The 13,223-nt window shown below is 38.3% G+C and overlaps 1 protein-coding gene across 2 annotated transcripts; it reads left to right on the top strand.

Moving 5' to 3' along the window:
- The first annotated feature begins 8,427 nt into the window (after positions 1 to 8,427).
- LOC103989482 (probable trehalose-phosphate phosphatase 6) lies at positions 8,428 to 10,977 on the top strand. 2 transcript variants are annotated; one of them, XM_065155382.1, is made up of 11 exons: positions 8,428 to 8,800; positions 8,884 to 9,024; positions 9,101 to 9,172; positions 9,263 to 9,358; positions 9,456 to 9,509; positions 9,579 to 9,680; positions 9,790 to 9,867; positions 9,955 to 10,024; positions 10,136 to 10,206; positions 10,286 to 10,378; positions 10,537 to 10,977. In XM_065155382.1, the coding sequence occupies exons 1-11, from the start codon at positions 8,540 to 8,542 to the stop codon at positions 10,594 to 10,596; spliced, it is 1,098 nt and encodes a 365-aa protein (XP_065011454.1). In that variant the 5' UTR covers positions 8,428 to 8,539; the 3' UTR covers positions 10,597 to 10,977. The 2 variants fall into 2 exon arrangements, with proteins under 2 accessions (XP_065011454.1, XP_065011455.1); XM_065155383.1 differs by having other exon boundaries at positions 9,263 to 9,352; positions 10,537 to 10,734.
- Positions 10,978 to 13,223: the final 2,246 nt, after the last annotated feature.

Genomic DNA, 13,223 nt, shown 5'->3' with positions numbered 1-13,223 from the left:
TCAAGTAATCGACCGGGCCGGGCACTTATGTGATTGCTGGTTCGGCTCAGTCGATCTTTCCGAACCAGTCCGGTTCGATCACACTTTTCGAGCCGCTCGCTGAACCCCAGTTAGAATACACAGCGTCGGCCGAGCCAAATCCTCTCATAAGCCTCAAGTAATTAACTTCAATAAACGAATTATTTTACATACCCCCCAATATAATTTTTAAGTAATTAATTTTTAAATGATACCAATCTCAATTAACAAATAATAGCCAATTTACGTTATAAGAATATTTATAATATATGTATACATATATGTAGTTGTCAAAGGTTTAGACTGATTCCTCAATATTCATGCAAATAGGGCAAGTGTGAGAAGAATGTTTTTAGTTACAAGAGTTAGATTTCTTTAGCATATGGATCTCTAAATTTATAAAATTTATCTATAATTATAAAAGTAAAATAACCAATTTCTTCTATCGTAACTATATCGATTTTATTGATGAAAATATAAAAATATTAAATAAAAATATAATTTATTCATGCAAATAGGGCAAGTGTGAGAAGAATGTTTTCAGTTACAAGAGTTAGATTTCTTTAGCATATGGATCTCTAAATTTATAAAATTTATCTATAATTATAAAAGTAAAATAACTAATTTTATCGTAACGATATCGATTTTATTGATGAAAATATAAAAATATTAAATAAAAATATAATTTTAATATTTTAATTAATGATGATGGACGATGATAATTGTGACAGGTGACGGTGCTACTAGGTGACTATTGTAAATAAGAAGAGAGAGCAATGATGAGAGCTGAGGGTCGTTTTACATCTACATTGATATCAACGTAGTTGTTGAACCACGAAAAGATTATTTGACATCTGCATCGATATTAATGTAATTGTCGAGCAATGAAAGGGTCATCCGATAACTACGTCGGCATTGATGCAAATGTCAAGCGATCCTCACCTCTCATAATCATTCTCTCTACTTATTCATCATAATAATCCATAGCTTCCAACGACGTCGTCATCCATTATTACTGGCTGAAACATTGAAATTATTTTTTATCTAATATTTTTATATTTTTATCAATAAAACTAATAATGTTAGAATTAGATATTTTATTTTTATAACTATAAAAATTTTAATATAAAATTTTTAAATATAAAAAACTGTGATATCGGTAATCGATAATTAACTTCTCACAACCCTGGCAACAAAGACCACCAGCCTCCTTCGTCTGGTCTGTGCTATTGGGGGTCTTCAGCTCAAAGCCAATGTAGAGTTTACTAATGAATCCAGCTCATTAAATGGCAGTCAGATGTCCGAGAACTTGATCTCTGACCAGCTACCAAACAGCACTGCAACCAGGACAATCTCACAGAGGTGATAGGTCCCATGTTCTGTTGTCTTCTTCTCCAGGGAGTACACCCCTCACATCTCCAACATTGATCGATTAGTGCTATTTTCATGGCAACAACAGACCTGAATTATGGCAAGAAGAGTCGAGTTCAAGTTGCCTTTTATGATGACAGTAGTGTATGTGCTCTGACACATCACCAAGGATGTGAGTTCTCTGGTTCAGGTTCTCCACTTTTGCTGTTAGAGACCTACCATAAGAACTTACATTTGCTGAAAAAGAACATGATCAGTTCATATTATTTTGTGAATGGATTAGGTTCAGTTAGCTGCATGTTTGGCCATGCGATGATAAGTAGACTTGGTTACAACCAAGTCAAGGTTGGAAGAGATTTTGTGGAGAAGTAGCCATCTACAGAGGTAATCAAGGAAGTCGATGATCTGCAATTACACACAGTGACAGCTAATTCCTTCACCCCAATGGATCATGCACCATATCAGATAAAGCATCCTCGATGATCAATACAATACTGAAGAAACATAAGGTAAGCATGTAAGATGGTCTTGTCACCTTCCAAGATACTGCCAAACTTTTAGTGTTGCTTGACAAATTGGACATCATAACAGGATGATGGTAGAACAGAGGATTGGAAGGTTGACATTTTTTTGTGTTTAGAGAGCCATCAGACTGTCAAAAGATCAGATACTGGTTGGCCAAATGCCAGACAATATAACAATGGTTGAGATATGCCAGGAGGAAGAAGAGGAGAAGCTTCCTTTTTTTCCATCTTTCTGCTGGTTGTCATTCTCTCACAAATGTCTCAATTAGAGCTCAAAAGAACCTGCATGTTTTAGTATTCCAAATAACTGAAAAAACTGCAATCAAGGCCTAACAAATAATTTTGAGTTTGTGAGAGGAAAAAGGTCCCATCAGTGGTCATCTTGACACTGAAATGTTTTGTTTCATCTTAAACTGGGCAATAAAATTGCAGTCATCAGAGCCTTGTGCAGACATCAGCAATCAGTATTAAAATGCAAGAGAATCTATCTTGTCCATGCACAGAATAATTATTAATGAAACATCACCCACTAGTAGATCTGTATGCCAGCTTATATTAAACAAAGCTTTATGATGAGGGTGTGGTGGCTTATTCAAAGCATTGTTTCAACATATTTGGTGCATATTCTAGACTCATGAGTGCATCATCATGTAGCATCAATCAATGGGAAAACAAAGAGTGTGTCTCAGAAGGGAGAGTACTTTTTCTTCAAATAAATAGAGTTACTCATCATAACTCAATTCTCTAATTGCATTGCTTGGATTATGAAGAAGTTATCATGATTGGAAGAGAGATACAATAACTCATAATTTTCTCTCAGATTAGCAAATTTGTTAAAATATAATCTCTCAGATTTATTTGTTAGAAATAAATGGATATCATCTATAATATTATTTTCTCGTAAGATATATAACTAATATCGGTTATTTAATAGCGATAAATCGTGTTCTTGTTTGATTCAGTGGCAGAATTCTTGCCACACTTCTCGTAGCAGAGAGCCAAGAAGCCATTAACTTCGAAATCTCATAACTGGGCACCTCAACCTCCTTGAAAGATGATACAACCTTTGTGCCCAAGTTTATCTTCTTATCACATGCACTGCTTCTGACAACCTTAGCTTTCACTTCTGGCCCTGCTTATTGGCCAGCACCTCCATCTTGGGCATATACGGATTGCTTCTTTATCCAGGGATGGATGTGGAGGAAATTTAAAGGATCAAATCATTCCCCACCCCAGTGCATTCCACTGTGGTTCCTCGTAGGATTTGTCTCCTGAGATAGGAGGATAGCCAGATTCTAGTGGTAATGGATATGTATGGTGTTCCAGCAATTGATGTACTTCTTGCCTTGCTGAAAGGAACTCCACATTGAGGTGGTTAAATGATCATATTTGTATCTTCTCCGAGGATGGTTTCAATTTTCCATAATAATGATTTTACAGAAGAAAAAGAAAGTAGTAATGGAAGCAACTGTTCACAGGTCTTTAAAGGTTTCAGCACTCCTGTCAAATCTATCAGATAGTGCTAAACAAGGAAGAAGAACACATGAGATGTTGATTGATTCCTCCGAATCCGTGCATGTCCAATGAATCATAAAAAAATATCTGTTATCCTTTTTCTCTTTGCTGCAAACTCCAGAAGGAAGGAGAATTAGATCACAAAACAGATGAGCCACAAAACCTCAAGATGTGCTTGACATGAGGCTGAGATGTTTGCTGAGCTTTGTTATGTCTTCATCCAGATAGGTATTTAATATGATCATCTTACCAAATAAATCATAAGAGTGGATCTAGAACTTTTGCTAGCATAAATAATGTACCAAAGTAAAAGTAATATTAACATGAATTAAACTATGGCAAACTTAAGGTCACATTACAACCTTAAAATAGCTTCCAAGAAAGAGAAGATATAATTGGGGGTATACATAAAAGAATTCTCCTATATTTTCTTTGGTTGAATTAGGCCATTAACTTATATTGTCAAAATATATGATTTAATAACTTTAATTATTTTAATGAATATTGAATTATAACTGGTTTGATGACTTGTAAGTTATTGATGGATGTTTCGGATGATATGTAAATTTCGTATGTCAAGAGATAATCACAACCAAAAGGATTATATTAATCACATTTCTAAATTAATATATCGTTTAATATTAAAGAACAGGAAATATTCCTCTCTGCTTATAACAATAAAGTCTCTATTATCTCTTATAAAAAAAATAGAAATTTGAGATATATTCATTCTAAATACTATATTTTATACATAATATCCTCTTTGATGATTTTGGTTGGAGTCAAAAGCCCAGTATCATATATTTAAATTCTATCACAATCTCATAAAAGAAAAACATATAACATGAGTCTATCCCAAGATAATAATTTATATCTTTTTATGTTCGTTTAGATTATCGTAATAATATAATTATATTTTAATTTTATCATAAAGTTTTATAAAAATTACAAATAATTACTAGCACGGTGCTGCTTGTTGTTCTGCTAAAACATCAGACAAATGGAAAAAAAATCATCATGCACTATGGAAATTTCCATCCAAAAATATATATATATATATAATAGATTGACCTTGACTTTTCTAAACAGGCTTACCCATGAACTTAGACTTTGTCTTCTAAGTAGGGAACAAGGGAGAGGAAGTCATCATGAACCAAACAATAAGTTACATCAACTTGGCTTGACATGCAGCTTCGGAGTCTACTAATATTCCCATGTGAATATCTTAATATCTAAGAAACATAAATTGAGTTTATAGGGGTAGAGTATTCTATTTCTTCACTTTGTAGGCATAGATACGTAAAAACACCTTTTAAATAATGCAAACTTAATACATTTTATCCTATCCTATGCCTAGTTGACATCCTTATATTTTAAACAAAATTATAGAAAATGAAGGAGAGAACAAAAAAAAAGTAGCTCGAAGGATCTCTCTTTTCTTAGGTGTTGTTCTATTACCTCTCTTATGGTGGCAACGACGGGGCCAACTGAGCTGGAGGAATAGTGTTCCAACAAAGAGTGGGCCCCTGCATGCGTGGCGAAGCAACACAAGGAATCAAGCATATATATTTTTGTTATATGGTGGGCCTGTATTTTTGACCCCTTCATTGTTATCTTACTTCAACATGACCTTTCGGCTAATATGCTAAAGAAAAGGCATTTTGTCCCCTTGCCCATTTGATTTTTTTTTATTATTTTCTCAACAACACGTGAGTTGTTTATTAGATTTTAGAAGATGAAAGGGTACATGTAGCATGATAAAAAGATAAAGAACACTTGCAAATATCATTATCAAGATTCAAAATCTTAACCTAACATAAAGATCTCGGGTATATATTATCTGATTGATAATATTAACCTAACATTAAACTATGTGATTGATATCACTTAAATAAGTTGAAGCTAATCATCCCCACTAATTTTTGAACTAATTATATATTATCTCCTATAATTAGTTATCTTTAGTATCTCGATCCTTATATCTTCAAAAATTACATCGATATCTTTGTACTTACGAAAGTAAAATATTTCATCCGTTGCTTCAACAAAATATTTTTCTTTCTTTTAATTTTGAACCTTATATAAGGATCTTAATGTTTTATTTTTAAAATTATAAGGATCTCAATATAATTTTTAAAAATATATGAATCGAGATACTAAGTATAACTAATTACAAGAGATAATATATAATTAACATTTTGATGTTTCATTTAAATTGGTGTCCCTCGAAGAGGATTCGATCATTTCATATAGCAACTTATGTGCCAAGCATCGCAATTACTATTCCAAATATTATATATATATATATCAGCAAAAAGAGTATATTATTGAGTATATATTTATGCTCATGTTCCACTGCGCCATCGGAACAACTTAAAGACTTCCTACCAGCAATAAAGTGGCCAATGCGGTGACGAAAAGTGGCCTGGAATTGTAAAGGAGGGAACTATCAAGGATTCGGCAATCACCGAGAAGAATGTTGGGTGAAAAGGCATTCCAAAGATACCGTGGAATAAACGTGAGACTAATACGGTGATGGTGGCATATATATTTTCTTGTCTCATGCAACGAGAATCCCTGTGGTGTCTAAGAATCTAACTTAGAGCGCTACTATTCTGTGAAAATAAACATAATCAAGTCGACTATTTTCCAATTGAAACAGCTCCCAAAAAATAATAATATTTTTTATATTAAGATAAAGACAAGACTCTTTTTGAATTAGCATTGATTAATGGTGTGCCCGAAGATCACGTTAGCATTTTTTTGAATATATTGATATTTTTGCATCTATATTCTTCCTGACAGATGGAGCGTAATGCTTGGATAGTGAACGCTGGACCCATTAGCTTCCGGATGCTGATCCCTGGTGGGTCCAGATACTAAATCAATCACCTTCCGTATGACTCACGATCCGATCCGAACCCAATCTCTATCCCCGCACATTAATTGCCACCTCTTGATTTCGACTTTTGACTCTGTGGAAGAGAATTTGTGTGGAGCCCAACGAGCTTCCGACGGAGGAAGTCGACAACGAGAGAAGACAGGGCCAATCACAATCTCCCACATGTACACGGAGACACTCGAGAAGCAATGGGAGCCCGACACGTCATATATCCGACCCAACGTGCACGCACGGGCTCTCCGTCCGGGTTGTCTCGATGGAAATACCAATGATATCGGATTCGTCAATTAAGATTTTGACCAGATAGCTGATATAAATGATATATATATATATTTTGCAGTTTCGACTATTGCGTATTGAAGTAATAAAGAAACAATATTTCCTTTGTAATATGATTTTGAAGTACGTAATGCTTGATCGGTTGGCATGATCAGACGTGGGCAAGCCAGGTGGCACGTGACGTCAAACATACGCATACCTTCATAAATCGTGGTTACATGCTTCGAATTACTGTAGACACGTGGCTTTACACGTCGCGTCTTGTCCACCACGTTCCGTCCGTCCTTTCTGCAGGAGAGAACGTACGTAGCATTAAACCCTAACACAAGTCTCTCCCTCGTACTCTCAAGTCCCATTGTCTTCTCCACCGTGTACTTCATCTCCCACTCGCAGGTTGGAAGTACTGCTACTATTCTATATATCTGGAGAACCTTAGCTGGAGCTATACGGTTGCATGGAATTGCATGCAAAGCAAAGTAGGACACTCGATGAAGCTGGAAGAGTGAAGGAACTCCCAACACGCGCCTCACTGCACTAAGAGAGAGAGAGAGAGAGAGAGAGAGAGGGAGATGAAACCATGGACATGGATGGAGAGTGAATGAATGAGAGAATAGGGAGGATGGGAGACACAGTGGAGCCATTGTGTTATATCTGGAAAGTACAGTAGTGCTGCTGTCTTCTGCAACCAAACAAAACCCTGCAAATGCATGGAGCTTCCTTTATCTTTAGATCTCCATATATCTGCATCCTTGATCATATGTAGTATATTGCTAAGAACAAAATACCTTGTGCCTCTATAAAAAATGATGTAACCTAATAATAAAAATAGCTAATTCTATCATTCGATTTTGGTAGAATAAGCTATTTTATTGGTTAGACCAATTGTTCAGATTAGTATATTCTCTTGATTAGTCAAATAAATGCAAAAGATAAGGATTATTTGTTAAGTATCATGTAATCCTTATTCTACACTTATTCTCTAAACAAATGGCTTATAGGAACATATATAGAGAACAGCGGAGAGGAGCTTAGGAATTGTGTTTGGTCAGCGTTAGTAGAAACCTGTTCTAATGGAAGTGGTGGTGTTGTGATGAGATCGTTAAAGAGTACTTCGCGTACTTAAGTCAACGCCGTTTTCCATTAGCTTCCTCAAATGGTTCAAAGGTGGAAGAACCAAGTAAATACAACTTAATTAGAGATGTTAACCTTAATATTAGATGGCTAAGTCAACAAATGACCAATTTAAATAACCGGCGTTACAACTATATATAATCAGAAAAGCTTAGATTGACAGATCATGCGTTGAATAAATACAAATTAAATTGATTGAGATTGATATATATGGAGTCAAGCATTAATTTAACTCAAAAAAATTTAGATTATAAGTCAAACATAGTACATGTAACATAATTCTTTCAATTCTTAGTGATATGAGATTATCCTTTCAGTTCATCACTTTTTTATTATTTTTTTTATTTTTAAGAGTTCAAATTTAATCCATAACTTATAAAATCTTAAGCCTCTACTGCAAGAGAGAATCATGTTACTTAAAAAACAAAAAAAAAAGGATATTTTTTTACTATTAAAAATTATTTTTAGTCAATTGTTAGAAATGTCGAAATAATAATAATAATAATAATAATAATGTCTAACGCCTCGGAACAAGGAAACAGGAAGGTTGGAGCTCCGAGGACCGGGCCCCACGCGGGCCATGGGACTACCCTACGCGGGGCCCGGCAAGAATTCCTCCCGCTCGTCTTCCCTCCACTTATAAATCCCCACCCTCCACCCTCCCCCCTCGCCAACTCCCATCTCGGCCTTCGGAGCCTTAAAAGTCCGACTTTTAGACGACGAGTCTTTCCTCCGATTCCATATCTCGCCTAAGGCATCGAGCTTTTCTCTTGGTACGAGAGCGTTCGAGGCGCCCGTGATGACGAAGCAGAATGTTGTGCCGGCGGATGTCGTGGCGGCCATCGCGGTGGCGAGCTCGTATCCCCTGTTTCCCTACCCTCCACCGCGCGCCGGAGGCCGTAAGAAGTACCTCTCCCAGCTCGAGCTCCGCGGTGGCAGGATCAGCGCGTGGGTGGATTCCATGAAGGCCTCTTCGCCCACCCACGACAAGGGGGTCGTCGCCTTGTCTGGCGCGCCGCCTTCCGTCGACGCCTGCCTCGACGAGCAGTCCGCGTGGGTCGTGAGTGCCATTCCGATTTGTTCTCGGCTTCTGTTCGACTGACTGAAGTTATGCAATATTGTTGCTAAACTCTGTTTTCACAGATGCGGCATCCTTCGGCTTTAACCAAGTTCGAGCATATCATGAGCGCCTCCAAGGGGAAGCAGATCGTGATGTTCTTAGACTACGATGGTACGCTCTCGCCCATCGTCGACGACCCCGATTCCGCCTTCATGTCCGACGCGGTGAGGCCTTCGTGCGCCCTTCTTCTATTTTTCCTTCACCGCGATGGTAATCATTCTTGTTCCCGAGGGATATCAGATGAGGGCGGCAGTCAGGGACGTCGCGAGGTACTTCCCCACCGCGATCGTTAGCGGGCGATGCCTGGACAAGGTACATTCCCTTTGCGGCTCACCATTCTCGGAAGCGCATCGCTTGCATCCTCTGATTTCCCCCTAACTCGGTGGCTCTAATGGCGTACAGGTGATCAACTTCGTGAGACTGGCAAACCTATACTACGCTGGTAGCCACGGCATGGACATCAAAGGTCCCAAGAAGCCCCGACACACCAAGGCCAGAGTCTCGCAAAATCTCATAACAATCAAACTCTCACATCCTTTTCTCGGAGAATTTTCTTCTGCAAGTTTATTTTCCCCTCTCGTTTTATGCGGTGCAGGCCAAACCGGTTGTCTTTCAAGCAGCGAGCGAGTTCCTCCCCATGATTCAAGCGGTTGGTTTCTCTTCTTGTCTCCTCGCTCCCAATTGATGTTGTTATTTACTTGCCAAGACACTCCTCCAGGCTTATAAAGCGTTGTCGGAGCGGACCAAATCCACAGCTGGTGTCAAGGTAGAGGACAACAAGTTCTGCGTATCTGTCCATTTCAGATGTGTGGATGAAAAGGTTATATTTCATTCCATATTTGAGGACCAGCTTCTATCTTTCATGTCAAAAATGGAAACTAAAGTCTCCTAAGTAACGATGATTAAGTTCGTGAATAAACTTTGGGTAGAGTTGGAGCTTGTTGTTCGAGCAGGTGAGGTCCGTGTTGAAGGAGTACCCCAAACTGTGGCTCACGCAAGGAAGAAAGGTGAGATCCAGTGGCCGCCAATAAGACATATTACTGTCTGCTCAAAACATGATTGTGACTTTGTTTGTTTGGTGCCTGGAACTGTAGGTGTTGGAGATTCGTCCCACCATCAACTGGGATAAGGGGAAGGCATTGGAGTTCCTATTGGAGTCACTTGGTAAGCTCATGAGGAGCCCCAGCTTGTGTGTGTTACATCACATCCTTTTCAACAATGCTGTTTGTTTTCAATTGCAAGCCTCTCATTCAGATGATCTTTTTTCCTCTCTAGGATTTGCGGACTGCAAAAACGTGATGCCGGTTTACATTGGAGATGATCGCACCGATGAAGACGCATTCAAGGTAGATACAAGTGCAACTGGTCGATCTGCTTGCTTATCTTTATCTCTGCTCTCTTCAGTAGCTGGTGTTTAATCAACAGGTTTTGCGAGACAGAGGACAAGGCTTTGGCATACTTGTCTCAAGGTTTCCCAAGGAGACAAATGCCACTTACTCCCTGAAAGAGCCATCTGAGGCAAGTGCTCATGGCCCCTCCCTGAGCATTCTCTTCTAATCTTCTCTTCAGGAATCAGGGACCACTCGAAGGCAACAATGATGCACCTCATCAAAGACAATTTGTATTATGCGGGTAGTGCCAAAGTTGCTAACATGATTCGTGGTGTGATTATGCAGGTTAAGGACTTTTTAGTTCGTCTAGTGGAGTGGAATCGCCTGTCGATGAAGGCACGTTAAAAGGTGTAAATTGGATACAAGTTGCCCCACCGCCCCTTAGAAAGCTTTGGGTGTGAGTTGGGACTGAAACACTGGGAGTTTTATGATAGATGATCCCTTTGTTTAAGGAGCCAAAGGCACCTCATAAAGAGGTAGGCATTGGTGTTATCCTTTATTCTTCTTCTTCTTGGGCTTGAAAGCACTGCAATTCAAGCTTTCTTCCCTCTACACAAGCAACTGTAATATTGCAATAGCATCTGTGTACAATTGACAAAGAAGAAACAGCAATAGTTTCTTTCTGCAGTATTTGGGGGGCGTATCACACCTGTGGATGTTGGATACTCTTTTATTACAGATTGAGGAGTAAGAATGATCTTGAAGAATGCGTGAAATTTACTGCAATCAATGGGATCTCTGCTTTCTTTGATCTGTAAACATACTGGCAAGTGATAAACTACTAGTACATGGTGCGCATCTTCTAATGTGCTCAAGAAATGGATGCTCTTTTGTGTCTCAAGTTAAACAGTGGGAATGCTTGTTGGTGGTCCATAGTTCCAGACTTTCTCACTCCTTGAACTCTCCATTTTGATTGTTTTCGAGTTGGAGCAGTCCATATCCTGGTTTTGGCTTGATCACAAAGTCCTTTGTGTACTGGATTTTTAGAGAGATGATCATTAATGATTGAGTAGCAATTTTTGTGTCTGCCGCAATTATGCTTTGTTCATGTTGCATTAAATTTGACAAATGCCATAAAAGTGCTTCAGCATTAACTACAGTATCTGAAGTCTGATGTTCTAAAATCAGAGCCTGAGTGAAATAAATATCCAAATTATGAGTCATCGTAAGTAATAGGACAGAGACTACTAAGTTGTGCCATATGTAGTTTTCAGGTGGTCCTTCGTATTCCATTCTTTCTGACATCTTTGATTGGATTGAGATGTTTTAGCATCTAGTCCTGCTTTAGGACATGGATCTCAATCATGGCGAAGTTTTCATCAATGAATGACAATCTTCCACTGGTAAGATTTTAATTTCCATAACAAAAGGCTTTAAGTGTCAAATCGATCATCTGATTTTTTTTTCCATAATACGTGCATAGCACATCGAAAAGTTTGCTTACTCCTAAATCTGCACTTTAGCTGGAGTTACATCTTTGGAGGGAATTGATCGATCATTTCGATGGGTATATGGAGGAGTTTGCTACTTTCTGGTTGTTTAACGTTGATCTTCAATTTAGTGGTAAGAAACAGTGGCTTCTTCATTTTCCTTTTCTATTTTCAAATTCCAACTTAAGTATCGAATTCTTTATACTCAAAATTGGAGTGTTTAAAATAAATTAGTCTCCGGCTATTGGATTTGTTTGGAGAAACAGAGACTATATGAGTTTGTGTGCCTTATATTCTTTCGTTAGCTTATATAATTATGAAAATTATATCGTCAGTTAATCACCATATGATATGTAACTGTCATATGATATTCAAGATGAAAGAGGAAGACAAAGATCACCCATTACCCTCGTCTCAAGTAGAGGTTACGAGGTGCTCCACCCCCATTTTCACTTGAGGCACGAAAGTCGAGAGACTTGACCTCTTGCCTCCGCATGAGGCATGGAGGTTAAGAGGTGCTACACCTACCTCCTCCCGAGGTGTCGAGATCGGGAAGCTAGAACCCCGTCTTAGCTCAACGTGTGGAAGTCGAGCCCAACCATCACCTCTACTTGAGACGAGGGGTCAAAAAGTCCAATCCCCATCTTTGCCCAAGGCATAGAGATTAAAATTGTCTCCTCTTGAGAAGTGGGATGTTGGGAATCTCAATCCCCACCTCCGCTAGAAGATGGGAAGGTTGAAAAACTCGACCTCGCTCGGCCAATGTGCATCCCTCAACAATAAAGGGGTAGATTGGTAATAAAGTGTCATTAGAAGCATCGGGGGGGGAAGCGATCTTGGATAAATATGTCAAACAAACTAAATGTACCACTATGTCAACAATGGATTGAAGAAGTATAAGCTTGACGTGACAAATAAACTAAACGCTGCATTGCAAACCCTTCTCGCAAAAGCCCCAAAGCATGCCTTTAGGAGGGTATACCATCAATTAATTATCATCTGACATATAATCGCTATGTGGTGTCCAAGTTGAAAGAGAAAGATGAAGGTCACCCTCCACCTGTATACCCACGTAAACAAGGGTTAAAGGCAAATGGTTAGAGGCGGGCTTCTTATTCCCCACATGGACAAGAGGGATGTCGTTGGAGACAGTTAGATATTGTCTCATCGTAGAATATTTCATTGAATATTTTATTCCTTTATAATCAGGTATAAAAGCTCGACTTTAACACAAAAAAAAATGCTTGAACATTTTTGATCACTCATGTTCGTACTCTTAGACTTTGAGTTAATAACTTACGTGTAAGAAGAATCGAGATCTCTTCTGATCTCGATGTTATGCAAGTGGTACATCGGGATATTCGTATGACTAAACCTAATATAACATACAAATACAGATCTATCTTCCGACGCTCTCCATCACGTCATTTAGAAGTAACAACAAAATAAAGACGTACCATATAAGCAGCTTTCCCTTCTCCACATGTAAGAATGCTTTAAGTATGCTCCGACTTAAAAAGGGTAAGAAAAGATCGAGAGCCT

The sequence above is a fragment of the Musa acuminata genome, chromosome BXJ3-6 (genome assembly GCF_036884655.1).
Source record: "Musa acuminata AAA Group cultivar baxijiao chromosome BXJ3-6, Cavendish_Baxijiao_AAA, whole genome shotgun sequence".
NCBI lineage: Eukaryota > Viridiplantae > Streptophyta > Magnoliopsida > Zingiberales > Musaceae > Musa > Musa acuminata.
The sequence above is the reverse complement of the archived record's forward strand: the minus strand, read 5'-3'. Positions and strand labels throughout refer to the sequence as shown.